Source organism: Pteropus medius, unplaced genomic scaffold, assembly GCF_902729225.1.
Source record: "Pteropus medius unplaced genomic scaffold, Ma_sr-lr_union100, whole genome shotgun sequence".
NCBI classification, from domain to species: Eukaryota; Metazoa; Chordata; class Mammalia; order Chiroptera; family Pteropodidae; genus Pteropus; species Pteropus medius.
This window is the reverse complement of record NW_024353787.1, coordinates 3,368,182-3,384,915: the sequence shown is the minus strand read 5'-3', so window position 1 is coordinate 3,384,915 and position 16,734 is coordinate 3,368,182. Positions and strand designations below refer to the sequence as shown.

General features: G+C 47.5%; 2 protein-coding genes across 8 annotated transcripts in view; both read right to left on the bottom strand.

Moving 5' to 3' along the window:
- Window positions 1–4,198: 4,198 nt before the first annotated feature.
- On the bottom strand, window positions 4,199–11,603 carry SMIM12 (small integral membrane protein 12). Of its 6 annotated transcripts, none has more exons than XM_039851087.1 (3): window positions 11,456–11,603; window positions 9,828–10,031; window positions 4,199–8,848 (listed from the first exon to the last, which is right to left on the bottom strand). In XM_039851087.1, exon 3 carries the CDS (start codon window positions 8,841–8,843, stop codon window positions 8,565–8,567), a length of 279 nt encoding a protein of 92 aa, XP_039707021.1. In that variant the 5' UTR covers window positions 8,844–8,848; window positions 9,828–10,031; window positions 11,456–11,603; the 3' UTR covers window positions 4,199–8,564. The 6 variants fall into 6 exon arrangements, with proteins under 6 accessions (XP_039707021.1, XP_039707020.1, XP_039707022.1 ...); XM_039851086.1 differs by lacking the exons at window positions 9,828–10,031; window positions 11,456–11,603 and adding exons at window positions 10,099–10,301; window positions 11,231–11,444; XM_039851088.1 differs by lacking the exon at window positions 11,456–11,603 and adding an exon at window positions 11,223–11,431.
- Window positions 11,604–15,767: 4,164 nt separating this feature from the next.
- Window positions 15,768–16,734, bottom strand: part of DLGAP3 (DLG associated protein 3) — a 53,598-nt gene continuing 52,631 nt past the window's right edge. Inside the window, exon 12 of one of the 2 annotated variants that reach the window (XM_039850961.1) lies at window positions 15,768–16,615. In XM_039850961.1, coding sequence (XP_039706895.1) covers window positions 16,397–16,615 — 219 coding nt within the window. In that variant the 3' untranslated portion in view covers window positions 15,768–16,396. The remainder of the gene's footprint in view (window positions 16,616–16,734) is intronic. The other variant, XM_039850962.1, reaches the window with a different exon arrangement.

Below are 16,734 nucleotides of genomic sequence, written 5' to 3'. Positions count from 1 at the left end.
CTGTAATGGCCATCGTAATGAGAAGGTATCTTAAGCCTGACAAACAAAGCAGGCAATTCCACAGAATATAACAGAATTTATTATAGGGTAATTTACTTACAGGAATATAGAGTGGAAACAGACAGATGGCCCAGCAGTTCTGCACAAATTTTCCGCTAACACCCGTTACAGTACTTTTTTTAATAGTATAACTCAGGCACTAATGATTGACAAGACAAAGAATGCAGTACACGCCAGGGGTCACACCTCCTAGTGATCTTGTGATAGATTGTTAATGATCAATACTATGACCCGTTCTATATTTATCTCAGCTGTCATGCCATTCGAGCTCTTACTAACAAAAATATTTATGGAAATACTTTAAGGAACCTATGCTTTGCTAAGGACATTAAGGTTGGTCAAAGATCACAGCGTAGAAACTCTAGGATACAAAAATAGAGTTGGTTTTGTTCGCATCTACCTCTATATAGCCCCTATCTGGAACTGGGGATGCCACAAGATTCCAAGGCAGTGTAGAAGGGATAGGGGAGTGGGGGAGGCCAACAAGAGGCAGAGAAGCATCAAATAGCAGAACCAAAGGGCCTCTGGGCTAAAGATCAAGGTACCTCACCATTCCCCAGCCTCTGCCACAGCATTACTGTAGGCCTGTTTCCCCTTCACATTCAGGCTCCCCCTTTTAGAGCCCAGAGAGAGACCAGAGTCTTAAAGTGTGGATAAATCCATGGGATGGAAAAATACTACTAATCAAAATAACCAACTGTTCCTAAGTGCTAATTATATGGGTCTCTGTTCCAAATGCCTTGCGTGAGTTTTCTTTTAATCCTTACAATAACCCTGAGATAAGTAATATATTAGCTCCATCTGACACATGAGATTAAAACAGAGAAGTTAAGTAGCTTGGTAAAGCCCACACTACTGTTAAGTGGCAGCGCTGGGCTTTGAACCCAAATAGTCTAACTCCAGAACTGAGTTTCTCGGAGGGCCTAAGAGAGGGCTGGGATCTGAGCCCATACAGGCCCCAAAGTATGTCAGCGAGGCAAAAACCAGCCAAGGACAGGCCTTTAGGGACAATAGCAGCTGAACAATCTACCTTGTCATCAATCAACCAAATTATAAACACAGGACTCTATCCGTGGGAAAGACTGTGACCTCTTACCCTCCCACACGTGGGGAAAACAGCTTGGAGAGCATCAAAGGGGCAGAGGTACCTCAAAGGTTTATCTTTGGTCTGTGCATTGGGAAAATGAAACCAGGAAGTGGGCAGGAAAAGCAGGCTGCAGCCTCCATCAGAGGTTTAAGTTATGTGAGCTGCCAGCAGAGGGGCTGTAGCTGTGCCTACTCTGTGCCTGATGGCCAGCTGGCACTCGAGGGTGTTTCCCTCATCAAGTCAACCGGTCTACAGGCCAGCCGACCTTGGTTTGGTGTGATGACAAGATGCAAATTAGGAAGGGGAGGAAAGCACGGGTGGCTGCAAGCCCAGCTCTGCCAAGAATTCCCTGTGTTATCTTGGGTGAGCCGTTTCCCGCTCTGGGCATCGGATCTCCTTTGTCAGCCTAACGAGAACCAGCACTCTTCTGCCTTCCATTTGAACTCCTTGGGGATGAGGGGCAAATGAGAAGAGGGCTTCATACAAATACAAGAAGTTTTACACCAGCTTCTTGATGAAATGAGGAAAACAAAGACTGCCGCATCTGTTTTTAAAGCATCCTTCCACCTCGCCCTACCAGCCTACCCTACCCTCTCAGGCCTCAGCCAGAGTGAAGATGCTAAGGGAAAAAGGGAGACAAAGCAGAGACACTCCAGAAACAGCAGTCCCTCAGGCTTCCACGTATTCCCACACCTTCCCAGGACTTCCGTATCCCACAGGGTCATCCCGGCGGTCTGCTGAGGCTGAGGGTGAGCCCCACCTGGTAAGGGCATCAAATAGTCCCCTGGGCACTGACCCCAGGGCCTTGCCAGGTTCCTTGGAGTGTTCCCACCCACCCTGCTGGACTGCTGCAGAGCTTTGATCACTGCTACACGAAGGGTTTCCTGAATGCTTTCCTGAGGACATTGTTCCCCACTACAGAGTCATCAGGGTCAAATTCATCACGAGCTATGCTGGTCCATGTCCTACCCAGTGGGGAAGGCCAGCCCTTGGCCCAAGCCCCGCTTCCCCTGGGAAATGTAAGCCAGCCCTTCTTTTGGGTTTAGCTCTTTACCAGCCTTGGAGAAGGCAAAGCTGTAGCAAAACACTGCTGCCCTGAGCTCGAGGCTGCCCAGCATCTCAAAGCACACACCTGGAAGCCATGTTCCCCATCTTTGAAAGAGGCTTGTCTCTGCACTCAGCCCCAGCACCTGCTCCATCCCAGAATCACACTCAGGGGCTTCTTCATTCATTCGACATTTATTAAAAATGATTCTGTGCAAGGCCCTCTGTCAGAGGCGGAGACTTTGTTCCTGCCCTCAAGGAACTCACAGTCTTGTGGGGGAGTGGACACACACCCATCACAGTGCCTTGTAACAAATGCTGCAGCAGCAGAATGAACACAGAGCTAGAACAGCAAGGACTCTGCCCAGGAGAGTGGGTACGAACCTACATTTGCTAAATGTTGTAGTGTAATAGGAGCTCGCCAGGTAACCAGGGAGGCACGAGGCACAGTGCATACGGACGCATCAGGACTCAACGAGCATGACATGTTCAGGAAATGGGAAAAATTAGGATCTACCCTGGGAGTGACGGGAGGGAGGCTGGGGCAAGGTGTTGCAGGATTTTGCATGGCATGCAAGAGGCTCTGGTGAGAGAGAGGAGCCACAGAGGTCTTTAAGGAGTGATCTCATCAAAGATGTGTTTTAGAAAGAAAATGCTGGCAGAAATGAAGAGAATTTTCAGGAGATCAAAAATTTAGGCAAGAAGCGGGGAGGGGAGTGGTAGACGTGGTAAAGGGGGTCAAATACACGGTGACAGAAAGAAATCTAACTATGAGAGGTAAACACACAGTGTAAATATATATATGCCTTACTGTTAAAGTGTACAGCTGAAACATTGGATTTCGCTAACCAATGTCACCATAAAAAATAAATTAATTAATTTTTTAAAAAATTTAGGCAAGAGTGGACAAAGGCCTGAAGCAGGAAGTAAGATGGAGAACAGAGGAGGAATTCCAGATACAGAAGGAGCAGGTCACCGCAGATTGGTGATGGAACCCATGACGGGGACAGGGAGAGTCAGAAATGACGTGAGCAACAGGATGGAGAAGACGGACTGTATGCCAAACACCATGCTGGGTGTTTTAGGAGAAACCTCTCAATCTTCACAACTCTGTGAGGTAGGCAGAATCACCCCCATTTTACAGATGATGTTTAGAGAAGTTATCTAGCCACACAACTACTTTACAGAGTTAAGCTTCAAACCCAGGTCAACACTTTTAACCATCAGAATATGTGGGAAATCTAGACAGAGATGTATAGTAAGCTGTTGCAGAGATGATCTGGAGTTTGAGGGGAAATTCACAACCAGAAATAGATATTTAGGAGTCATCAAGGTAGATATAGGTGGTGGCTGAAGCCATAGATGAGGCTAAAACTATCCAGCAAGAAGAGTCAAGGATGAGCTGGGAGAACACGCACATTTCAGGAGAATGAGGGGAGAGCTGGGACAGGACCCTGCGAAGGTACTGCTATCAAAACAGAATTCCACAAAGAGTGCAGAACACTGCAAAGAGCTACAGTATGACAAGGACCAAAATGACGAAATTATAGACGCTTTTGGCAAAATGACTTCATCACTGCAGTGATGGAGGTGGAGAGCAAGCGGCAAAGGGTGAGGAGGCGTGCGGGGATGGGGCTGGGGAGCTAGGGAGCTTGTTGAAAAAACAAAACACCTGAAGATTGTACCCAGAAACCATAAGTGGAGAGCACCAGGCAATAGGGTTATACAAATTCCTCCGGCTGCGCTTGGCAGCTCAGGCCTAAAAGCGAATAGAAACAGCCAGTGGAGCCAGGATTGGAAGTAAGAGAACCAGGACGGTTGAGAGGGGTATAAAGGCACAAAGGACTTTGTACCCTTCTAGACAGAAAAGCTGTCCCTATGGGGTTGCCAATAAAAATCTTTTAAAATCTCAAATATTTGGGAGACCCCTGTGGAATTTTTAAACAAAAAAACAAAGCCAAGGTTTCCCTTTGCATTATGTAAAAAAGGATGTGACAAACAGGTAACTACTGTTAACAAATTTAATTCAAAAAGAACAAACTTTTTAATTACATCAGAGGCACCACTAGAACTGATACACTAATTACTAGTTACTCCTCTTTAACTCTTAAAGTTAATTCCCCAAAGACTTCTATTTACCAAATACTTTGAGACCGCATACAGAAAAGGAATAAAAGAGCATTTATTTCTATTTCATTATTCAGACTGGCTGCGACCTCAATTCGATAAAAGCAAGGTTTTACTGGGATATAACATAGCACCTGCGTGTTTTCAAAGCACTCTCTAAACTGATTTCTCACTCTTCTTACACCCTTTCTACACCATCAGCAGGGAACACAATATCAGTACCCCCATTTTGCAGGTGGGGACACCGAGGCCAGGTGAGGTGAAGGGGAACGTCTCAGGTCACCCAGTTGTCTTGCCTCCAAGTCCTCTACCTATTCTCCCGATACATGACTCTCTTGGGCATCCCACGACACCTTCCTCCCCACTTCTCGTCTCTGACCTTGCAGACCGCACCAGTGGAACTATGACTAAGTAACACAGGTCTGAAGCTTACGATCTCCCAGCCAGCTTGGTTCTTATGCGAGACAGTCCTTCCTGTGATCCTGGTGAGGGTCCCTGTGACCATTCTCCTAGCAAAGGCGGCTCTTGCCTCCATCCCCACCTCACCAGGATCACAAGAATACATGCAGCTACTGCAGGAAATGGAGGCATTTCTGGCAATAAAATTAAAGCAGCTAACATTTATTGAGAACCTACTGGCTGCCATGAACTCTGCCAGGAATCTTACATGTTACTTTCTCACAATAACCCAGCAAAAAACAGGTACTTATTTCATTTTACGCATGAGGATATTGAGGCTCAGAAAGGCTAAGTGACTTGCCAAGGTCATTCAGCTACTTGTTGCGGCAGTATTCATAACTCAAGTCTGTCAGACTCTAGAACCCACTTTACTTTTAGTCTACCACAGTGCCCTGGCTCACCACTCTACGAGTGCCAGGAGACCCATGCCAAAGTGGAAAAGGAAAAGTGAGGCCAGATAGGAGCTTTTTCGTTTTCATTGTCTGGCTCCCAAGTGACTCTGGGGAGACTAATGCACAGTGTTTCACTCAGCCGACAGCCCCACCAGCCTGAGACCCTGGGAAGCTGACAGGAGTCAAAGGGCTCCCTGGCAGGCTTGTACTGGCAGCTGCCCAGCTGATTTGTGCTAACACAGCAACAGGCACAGGAAAGGCTCCAGAGAGAATGGAAAAGCACCAGACACTGCAACACTGGGCTGCTGAGGGAACAGAAGTGATTTCTGCCATGCTCAGGGTAAACCTGCTCTAAAGCCACCAGCATCGTTGGGCTGAGAAGAGACCCAAGGTGGGGTAAACAAAAAGCCTCAAGCACATCCACTAACCGAAGTGCTTCAGTGAACCATGACCATTGGGCCAATCCAAGAGAGGGTCACATGCCGCCAAAGTGAGCCGGCAAACATGGAAGAACACCAGTCCGTGCCCAGCTTCCTGCTTCATCCCAGCAACCCTGACCTGCCTTTGCCCACATCCACATCAACCCTGCTATTTAATGCCACCTAGCAGAGGCAAGAGAGCACACATAATCTTAGAGCACCAAGCAGCAGGTCTCAGCCAGCCCATGGGAAAGAAAGCTAACTAAGAATATTGATAGATTTGCTGGAGGCAGAAATTCAGTGAGGGCAAGCCCTAGGAAATGAAATTGTTTAAAAGGGGGCACAATCAAATCAAGATAGGAAGTGGGGAGCAACTCAGATTCCCAAAGAGAGGCCTTCCTCGGGCAGACACTGGGAGGAGATGCACCAGCAGTGATAGGGTTTTTCTGAAGTAACTGAAAACCCAAAAATGTCTCAGTCTACGGGGACATGTTTTCGGTAGTTTCTGTAGCAAAATTTTCGGTCCTCTAATGTTTTGCTTAGGCTGATGTTACACTACATATGTGCAGGATGCTCAAAAGTGTTTCAAAGGAAACCACTCCTGAGATTTAATATTTACCACAAACTGTTAGGTTGCCAAAGAAAAATTATTTGCAAATTGGCAGCCACTAGGTCAAATTAACAATTGCTATCAAACATACACTACGGGTATGTTAACATGCTTCGAAGTTTTTTAAAAATTGAATTGTCGACATTTAGAAATCAGATTATACACACACAAAAATCTGAATTTCTAGCATCTTTTAGAAGAAAACCTGAAAAACCTGATACCACTGAGCAAGCAGCACAAACTGGAAGATGCTGAATAGCGACTGCCCCCTGTAGGCAGGCCCGTGCTTTCCAGTGCCGTCCTGGCCGGCTCATTTAAGCCACCTCACTGACCCCTGTAGGCATCTGCAGTTGCTACTCCGAAGCCCAGGGAAGAAATCCCAGGCTTGGTCATGCTCAGCACTGCCACACGGCAGCAGCACTGGTCTGTCAATGAAGCCTGCCCATCAGCCCGAGCCTGTGACCTAGCGGAGCAATGGCATATCCTTTTCAGAAGCAGTGGCAGACACTCCTCCCCCACACTCCCCATCAGACTTCGTCCCTGAGAAGCAACAGCAGCTCATTTCAACACTCCCAGTGGGTCTCAGCGACCGAGGGAAAGCCACCAACTTGACCTCTCTCTGGCCACTAACTCCCACATCCTCCCAGCTCCTCTCATACCACAGCTACTATCTCTACCTGTTCAGGAATTCTACCTGCACCACCTGTTAACACCATCAGGCCTCAAATCTTGATATGAAGCCGGGCAAACACTCTTCGCCTTCTTAAAGGCAGTTTGTTCTTCATCAAATGAGCATTACTTGCCTTTACTCACTTAGGTTAAGTCGGTCAACCTCATGAAGCAATAGGTGCTTCTGCCTCTTCCTGGCCTCTGCTCTCGCTCCCCTTCCAACCTCACCAGCAGCATCTTAAGTGGTAGCTTTTAGTATAAGCTCCTACAGCCCTTTAGGAAAGACATCTGGTATTATGTGCCAAGACCCCTAAAACTGCTCATCCCATTTCATCCAAAATGCCATTTGCTGTTCTTACCGTTTAGTCCAAAATGCAGGAAAAGCCTTATATAAGGTATCCATTGCACTGCTTATACTAGTGAACAATCAGAAACAGCCCAAATGTCCAGCAATAAGGAAATTGTTAAAACAAACTATGCTGTTTCCACCTGATCAATTATGCAGTTATTAAAAACAATTATAATTATGAAGACCATGTGATAAGATGGAAAATATATTAAACATTATGTGAAAAATATAAAATTAAATGTACAATAATGACAACTATCTAAAAAAGCAATGTGAGAATTAGAGAAAGATAACAAAATGTTAACTTTTTAGTTGTACTAGAGCCCTGGGACTGTGCGTGATTTTAAAAATCCCTACCAAATGTCCTTTAATGTATGTGTATTACTTTTATAGGGAAAAGTGTGTGCATGTAATTGGAAAATTTGATAGCAATTGTTAAGAGTCTATTCTAATTTAGACTCTGAAAGGTCCAATATGCCTATGTTATCAGGACAGAAAGGCCCTTGGGAACCTGCACCTCCAGGAGTCACAACCTCCAGGACCCAGTGCAACCACACTTGTAAAACAAAGCTTCCAAGGCCCCAGAGGCCTTAGTTAAAGGCCAGTGTTATCCTACGCTATAACACCTGTACTTGCATAACTCCCAAGGAGATCCCAAACACCATCTGGAAGATAGGATTAGATCAATAAGGTTCTCAGATGCCACTTTAATCAGGTTTTACACTATATGGTAACAGGGGTAAAAGATGGTGATTGTTTTTGAGCAAATTCACCTGCCCCAAGGTGAACAGCCTGGGCTTCCAAGAACAAAAAAAAAAGCTCTCCTTCCCCAAGGAATCCCCTTCCTAAGCTGATAGAACAGGATTTCAGGAAGAGTGAGCACAAAGGACAGGGCAAACTAGTGAAGGGAGACAGGCGGATTTTTGATTTCTTCCCATGCGAACAAGAACCAGACATGTGGTATCCCTCCTAAGGCAACATCCCAACCCCAGCCACTTCTGCTTGAGGCCAAATTCTCTCCCTGCAGAGACTAAGAGACAATGTTCATTTCATAACATTCTTCCCAGCAATGCTTCTAAAAGTGCAAAAGCCTGGGCAGTTGTAGCCACCATACGACAGATGCAACCTGTGGGCCAGAACCTTCCAGGGCCCTCTTCTTCACTGGCCTCTCTGCTGCTAGTGCGTCTGCCTGGTCATAGGAGAGCAGCCAGTATGCATGTGGCTGGGTGGTGTTGGAGGGGCCAGAAGCGACAAAACAAATCTGATATGAGTTCTGGAGCTGGGTCAACATGGTGGTGGGACCAGTCACACAGCCTACAGAAGGACCCATATGGCCCTGTGTCCTTCATTAATTCTTCTCCGGGCGGTTTCTGTTCAGGACAGCTTTAGGGGCAAATTCCAGCTTGTCCTTAAGGCTCACCACCTGGGTGTGGTCCTTGCCTAGCAGCTCATCCAACTTGCGGTCCTCCCGGCGCTCAGAGATGCTCTTCTCCTCCTCCATGGGTTGAGGATCCTTTCCCCTGATGAACCATTCCAGGTGGTAGCCTACAGCCCCGACCACGAAGGCCACAGGAAATGTGACATAGGGAGCATAGGTACGTACCACGGTCCAAAGCACAGGCCACATGACATCTGCAGAGGAGCACAAGGCAGCATTAGGGGAACACCAGCACCTCCTCTCCACCAAATATGGACAACCTACCAGGGCTCTCTGGCACAATTTACTGAGCATCTACCCCATGAAGAGTAACACAAGAGGGTAGCTTGCTTTATGCAACAGTTGGGTCCCTGAAACAATCTAGGAAATTTCAAAAGATTAAGTAGTTAGGGAAGGGGAAAAGACTCTCCATTTTATGTACTATATTCTATGACAATTATGCAGCTGTGAATGGCAGAGTTTCCCACGAGGGGACCTCCGGGCCTTATGTAATAAAGCTTCAATCCTGTTGTTGACCCCAGGCCCTCCTCCAGTTTGTTAACCTTTCAAGAATGGGAAAGAAGCCTTTCTCTGCTCTACACAATTTTCTCCATGAGCACAGTCACCCTTTCCCCACCACCCACAATCCCACTGCAGGTCTCCTGGCTCCAGGATAATGAGTAATTACTTTGCTTCACGTAAAGTATACATGGGTAACTCCAAACTGTTACCCAGCCATTCTAGATTTTAAAGATAAATAATGTTTTTTTTCCCTATTGTGAACTTGATTTCTCTAACAATGAGACAAACCTATACTTTACAAATCTGCTGGCCAAAAGACTTTCAAAATACACTCTCTTCAACCAAACCCATATTCTCGCATTTGCATAATAAGCTCCTAAAAATATTACCAATCCGTTATACATATACTCTGGACACACGAGGACTTGAAAATTCTGTGAAAAACAAAAACAGAAACAAAAAACACTATACAAGCCACAGCAGAAAAAAAAAAAAGGAAGTGGAATGCTCACCAAGGTCTCCTGAAATGAAGACACCACCAAAATGATGTAAAAAAGCACATATTGGGTCACTCTAATAGCCCAATAATGATTACTACCATTATTAACAATTAAAAGATCATTCCATTTGAGTTCCTGTAGCTATTTCTCTATCTCTGCTATATAACCTTACCAAGGATAAGATGACTCTCTCTCTCTCTGGTTCCAATTCTCTGTGAAGGAATCCCAGCATTCTGTGGACCTAAGACTTTAATGGGCCTTTTCAGGGAAAGAACTGCATCAGCTCCAAGACTCCCCTCTGGGTCCTTTACCTTAGCACCAGGCACTCTGCTGGACAATTCATGCTGGTCTCCTCCACCAGATCTTCACAATACCTCTATGAAGTAGGAAATATAAGCTCAGATTTCTAAAGCCACAAAGGCTCTGGGACATTGATAACTTACCCAAATCACTAGAAGGAATAGAGCCACTGATTTTGAACTCAGGCCTCTCCAACTTCAAAGCCCGTGCTCTTTCTAGTGGAATGAACACACTGCAGAAAGGTGTACGGTTTCTATCCATATTTTGGATTTGGGGAGAGCTTCTGCAATTTTTTCTCACAAGTTTGGCATTTCACTACCTAGAAGAGCGTCTTTTTTTCCAAACTCTAAGATTATATTCAGAGATTTGTGAAATTAAAAGATTCAGAAGTTGTTAAAAGTGGCAACCCTGGAGAATCTCAACCTAACACTTTCCATCTTCTTTCTCACCTTTTAAGAAAATTCCCTTTAAAAGTAAATACTTCCCTAAAAAGAAACTCTCCATTCAGATTTCCAATTTTTCTTAAAACGTATCAAGTATGAGTCCACAACTATTATCTCTCACATGCAGTACAAGGTCTCTATCCTCCTGCTTACATTCTAATCATTTTCAAATAAGTCAATTCACTCATTTATTCAACACTTAGAACCACTTCTGTGTCACACACTGTGCTGGCCTACCCCACTTGTCTGTATGTCTCAAAACACTTTAAGCTCCAAGAGGGCAAGGACGATGTCTGTAAGCCCCACTGTGCCCTATCTGTCCCCCACTCCTCCCACCTGGCATGGCATAAAATACTCCCAAAAAGTTTGTTGAACTCACCCACCCTCAAAAGGTGGCAAGAACACATCAGGTGCCTCTGCTGATTATAAGAAGCCAAATATTCTAACAAGTCATCCTCAGGGTATTAAAATGAAAGAGACAAAAAAGTCTCGCAAATACTGTGACGCCTATTTCCAGCCCCGCATGGAGGAAACCTAAGCGTCCGGTAAAGGTCAACTGGGTTGCCGGGAAACCTGCTCTTATGCCAGGGCCCTGGAGGCCCAATGAGACCCGAAATCACAGAGTCTGAGATTTGATCATTGCTAATAAGACAGAGGAGATCTGAAAGGAAGATTAACCCTGACCGTCAATAGAGCCAAGTCCAGAGACGGGAGCGCAAGTGAGGTCAGGGTCCAAGTATCTACTCTTCTCCCTCTGCTGATCTCCCGGTCCCCTACCCCTATTCTACCACGCTCGCGGCCTTGTCAGCAACGTCCGTCCTCACCCACGTGCCTAAGGCCGAGAAGCTTTGGCCGCAGGGGGTCAGCTGGAAGCCGAGACTCGACCTCCGAGCCCCGGGAAAGAGGTAGATGTCAGGCCAGGCCAGAGCCGGAGCGGACACTGGCGATCACCTCTCCGATAACTCAGAGGTCAAGACCAGGAGCCGTCGCCACGGCAACGGGCGGCCCCGGCAGCCGCTACGGGAAAGGAAACTGTCTGCTGAAGCCGCGTGCTCACCTGAGCCGCTGCCCGCACTCTTCCGTCCGGCCCCCGCCCTTGGCTCCCTGGCCAGCAACACCCACGCGGCCGCTCCCAGCGGCCCGCGGGGCCCCGCTTGGGACCCCGCCCACCGGCCGCCTGCTCTCTCGAAGCGCAGGGATTGGTTGAGATCCAGTCAAAGGACCGGAATTAGCTAGGCGTCCGCAATGGAGCCCCGCTGCGCTGAGACGCTCACAGCGCCCCCTGGCGGTCAGGCTGTTCCCCAGTGACGTCACCACGTGATTTTTCTCTTTTTTTCGGCCTGGAGAAAGTGAAAGGTCATCCACTCATTTATTCAACTGATGTTTATCTAAGACCTACGTCTGAGAACACATACACACAAAAGACATGATCCATGACCTCAAGAAGCTCTCTTTAGCAGAATATTGTCTAGTGCTTAAGAACTCTTCAGACCTGAGCTATCTTTGTAGCTGTGACTTTAGGAACAATATTAATCCGTCTGAGCCTCCTTTCCCTCTTATGTGTAAAGGCAATAACACCTATTGCACAGGATGTTGTGAGGGTTAGTTGAGATAATGTACGTTAAGCGCTATACTAGGCACATAGCTAGCAGGGGAATAAATGGTATTGTTAGTCTACGAATAATAGAAATATAGAAAAGCCTAAGTTTTACTTGGCCCCACAGGTATAAGTATTCACTCCTCTGTGTCCCCACTGCTCCCTGTACAGACGCCTATTTTATCACGTACAGAAAAAAACATCAAAGCTCAAGCTCCATAACAATCCTGCCTAGCTGCCTTTTCACCCTCATTCCGCTAATCTCAGCCAGGCATATTTATTTATCTTTAGTAACACATGCTAAACCCCTTCTATTCCTCCATGCAGACCAAATTGTTTTCACACCTCTGTGCCTTAATTTGTGCTTTTTCTTCTACCTGGAGGCCCTTCCCATCTTTCTTTACCAATGTATCTCTGACTCATTTTTCAAGCTTTAGGGACACCCCTATAGAAGCTGCCTGGACTACACTATTAGGTTAGATACCCTTCCTCTATGATCTCAAAGAGCTCAGTGCTAAGTTCTGGCAGTGGAAATTGAGAGAAAAGAACAGTATAAAGAAATATGTAGGAAACCACTATTAGCAGAACTTGTTCACTAACTGAATAGGTAGAGAGGAAAAGGAAACAAATTACCTAGAATAACCAGCATTCAGTGAGGCAATTAACATGTGCTAGGCATCAGGGATGCAAAAAAATAACCGGGACCATCCCTGCTCTGAGGAGTTCTCTGACCGATGAGGAAGCAGATTGGTCTATAAAATGTCAATATATTGAGTGTGAGAAATGTGGTGACAGATGTATACACAAGCTGCACAGAGGAGGAGCCCCAGGAAGAATCAGGAAAGGTCACCTGGAGGAACCTGCCCCTGAGCTGAGTCTCAAGTGATGGCTAGCAGTTTCATAAGGCAGAACTGAGTGGGGCTCAAGACTTAGGAATCAGATAGCTGTGGGTTCCAATCCTGGCTATGCTGCCTGTTAATCTCAGAAGAGCTATTTATGATTTTAAAAGGACAATAATAGTACCCACCCCTTAGGGTTGTTCTGACCCAATGAATATAAAGTGCTTGGCACAGTACTCAACATTTCCTAAGTGCTCAGTAAATGGTCACTAGTATGTTCATTATACTCCAAATTTATTTCTCCTTCGTGATAGCTTATGTCCATTTGTGGCATTACTTATTCACTAAGCCAAAAACATAAATGACATCTTCAAGACCTCTATATCATTGCATTATTCCCAAGATTCAGCTCACATATAGCATCCATGCCTCCTGGATGTCTCTCAAAATCATCATCATCATCATCTCTTACCTGGATTACCTTAGCAACTCCCTCAATAGTCTCCTTGCCTTCCATTGCCTCTTCCAGTACATTCCCATTCTATTGGCCAAAGGATCTTTCAAAAACTTAAATAAAATTTAAATGAAATTTCCAGCTTAACTCCCCAACTACCATGGGTCCCTGTCAGCCACATCTCCTCCCATCCTCTTTAGTCTCTGCTCTCCCCATCATTCCCCACACATACTCTTCCATGCCTTTGCTCAAGCTGGTCCTTTTGCCTGAAATGAATGTCCTCCCTTCTCTTTCTTGATTGCAAAACTCTAATGCATCCTGCAAAACCTGGTTCAAAAGGCCTCTCTTACAAAAAGCTTTCCCAGACTCCCTGGCTGCTAGAGGCTCCCTCTGCTAGTCTCATCAGCCCCTCTGGGAGAGCAGGCCTCCCTTTGTACTGTATCTTTCTGTTTATGTGCCTGGCTATGGCCAGACTGGGAGCAAATCAAGCACAGAGACTGGATCTAATCCTTCACTTATTCGGTACAACTACCCAGGCCGCAATACCCAAAGGAGACTACATCCCATCAGTCCCTTGTGGGGCAATTTTAGACATGTTTGTAGTAAGATGCCCACACGGTTGCAGATGCTGACCAGTTGTTCCACGTCCACTCTCACATACGTACAGTCCCGGGAAAGCTGGCCCAGTTTCTGAGAAAAGACTTAGAACCATAAACAGCTCTATAATGTAAAGGGCTAAACTCAGACTCAGCCACTTCCCAGCTTCATGATTTGCAGTAAGTTGTTTAGCCTCTCCAAGCCTCTGTTTCCTCATCTGTAAAATGGTGGTGATAACAATACCTGCTTCATAGGATTGCTCTGAGTATTGTCAAGTTCGGTTCTCACGTCCCAATATTAGAGATGAGAAACTGAATCTCAAAGAGGTAAAGTGACCCTCCCCAATAGCTTGGCAAGTCTATAGGAAACAGACAGATGATCATTTTTAGTGAAAACTTTTGGACAGTCATCCAATCTAAATAGTCCCAAACCTAGCTGCCCATCAGAATCACCTGGAACACTTGTTAGAAACTCATTTGAGAGCAGAGTCTGTTCAATAAGTCTTGGACAGGGCCCAGGAATCTGTTTGAGGTCAGCCCAAAGCTGATTCACTTTTGGAAATTTGGATCACATGAGGGCCCACTCCACCTTCCAGTGGTCTCATATGAGTATGTGTATGATCTCTTGCTTTTCAGTTGGTCTCCCAAACCAGCTTTCAAAATATCTGTTCATGCCACTCCTCTGTCAAAACCCTTCCACGGCTCCCACAGCCCTCGGACCCAGGCCTACCCTCCTTAAATTGCCCAGCATGAACAAACCTCTGCACTCCCAACGCCTATTTCTCCTCCAAGCCCTTGTACAGCTATTGTCTGATCTTGGAACATTCTTCACAGCCTCAGCCTTCCAGCAGCTAATATCTCGTCATCTTTCCAGCACTCACCCTTATATTTTAACTGCTGTTTACCTGTTTTTCCCATAAGATGGTACGCTCCATAAGGGTAGAAACTACACTTGTTCAGGCCATCTCCCTGGTATTGGATGCCAACAGTGATTCTTAATCAATGTTTGTTGAATAAATGAATGAGAATTGGCTAGTCCAGTGTGGCTCACAAGAGCAGCCAACCAGCTGGCTTTTCCTCCTGCCTCAGGGTGAAATATCAACCCCACGGACTGTTTAAGGACTGGAAAGGTGGTTTTTCTGGGTGGGCACTGCCATCAAACCCTTTCTGGACTCAAAAGGCAATAGAGCTAAAAAAAGCTCATGGTTTGGTATTAGACCTGGGTCCACCACTCAGCCCAGTAACTTCGGACAGATCATTTAACCTCTCCTGAGCTTCCGCTTTCTCATCTGTCCTGAGGATGAGCCACATGCATGTAATGCACTCACCCCTTCCCTGACCCACAGTAAGCATCCAATAAATATTAGCCGTCACCCCTCGGTTTGGGTTGCCATTTAGATTCCCGGGAAAGTTCTGTTCTCTGCCCCCAACAAACTGCCCATCCTAGGAGGCATCAGAAAATATAGAAGCACTAAATTGAACATTTTTCTGCCGATCAGAAATGAATGGAGCAGAGAGAACATTGGGCCCTCAGAGGAAGGGAAACCAGTATTTGTCCATATCTAAGAGTAACCACACTCTCTGTTTATTGAGCACATGCTATGTGCCAAGTTTGGGCTCTGGGCTCTCCTCTGGAGGAAGCCTGGAGGACTGGGAGGCAGAAAGAGAAACCAGTGGAAAGGTGGAAGCCCTCCCCTCTCCACCTCATTGGACCCCTCCACGCGGACTCAGATCCATCCAAGGCCCCCAGGGGGCCGAATCTTTCCCCCAGGCAATCCCCACTCTCCCCACACCAAGAGCCTGGGCTCCCGGCCTCTTCTCCCTCCACCCCGTGTCCCTCATGCACAGGGCAGAGGTGGCTTCTTCTGGAGAGAGTAGCTGGCTCGAGTGCAGTTCTGCCGTTTTATTTTTCCTGGGATACTCAAGGGGATGTGGGAACAGCCACAGGTGTGGTGAGGGGAAGCCCCCATCTCCCCTCCCCAGAAGCTGAGAAAGGGGAGAGGCCCAGGCGCCCTGGTCCTGGGTTGGTCCAGCCACCGTGGTCCCTGGGCCCGGTGGGCTGAGGGCTGAGGGTGGGGCGGGCTCCTAGGCGGGGTTCGGGATTCTTCATAAAAAGCCACGAAGCTGATCCCCACGAAGCCCAGCCCCGCGGGGTGGGAGGGACGCAGAGCCCAGATGGGGGACCCGGCCCGGCCTGGCCCGTGGGGGAACGTAATGGCTGAGATGGTGCCCATGGGGAGGAGGTGGGGACGAAGCGTCGGACCAGGAGGGAGAAGGGGTCCAGGTGGGAGCGCAGGGCAGAGAGGCACGGCCCCCAGCCCAGCCCGGGCGCCTTCGCGTGGGGTCAGGAAGGTAAAAAACCCGAGAGTGTGACGGGCAGGAGGAGCCGGGGCGTGCGGTGCCGGCGGGGCGGGCGCACAGGGCGGCCCGCGTTCACAGTGACCTCGACGCTGGATGTACAGTACGGGTAGAAAACCGCGGGCCCGGGCCCGAGCTGAGCGGGCCGGGTGGGTCACAGCCTGGTCTGGGCCTCGGGAATGTAGATCTCGATGCTGTCGGCGCTCTCGGTAGCCGAGCTGTGGCGGAAGGAGGCGGCGCGCTTGGCCGCCAGGAGCCGCTTGCGCGCTTCCTGCCGCTGCCGGTCCACCGAGTCCAGGGAGCGCTCCTTCACCGGCACGCCCCGGCCCCGCGACGGCTTCTTTGGTATCGGCGGAGGGACCTTCTTCTCCTCCTGCCGTGGGAGGGGCGGAGGATTAGTTTGGGAGTGGGGTCCCACTCGACTTCCCAGTTCACGCCTCCACTGTCCGGAGGGATTAACCTGCGGCTGTGCCATGTGGAAGCAGGTAGAAA

Bases quoted from the DNA above. Each gene is read 5' to 3' on its own strand.
- SMIM12 (XM_039851086.1), bottom strand. From the start codon at position 10,216: ATGGATAGAAACCGTACACCTTTCTGCAGTGTGTTCATTCCACTAGAA. The intron at 8,849-10,098 runs GTAAGTTATCAA...GCTCCTCTGCAG, and splicing joins TATTCCTTCTAGTGATTTGG to ATGTCATGTGGCCTGTGCTT.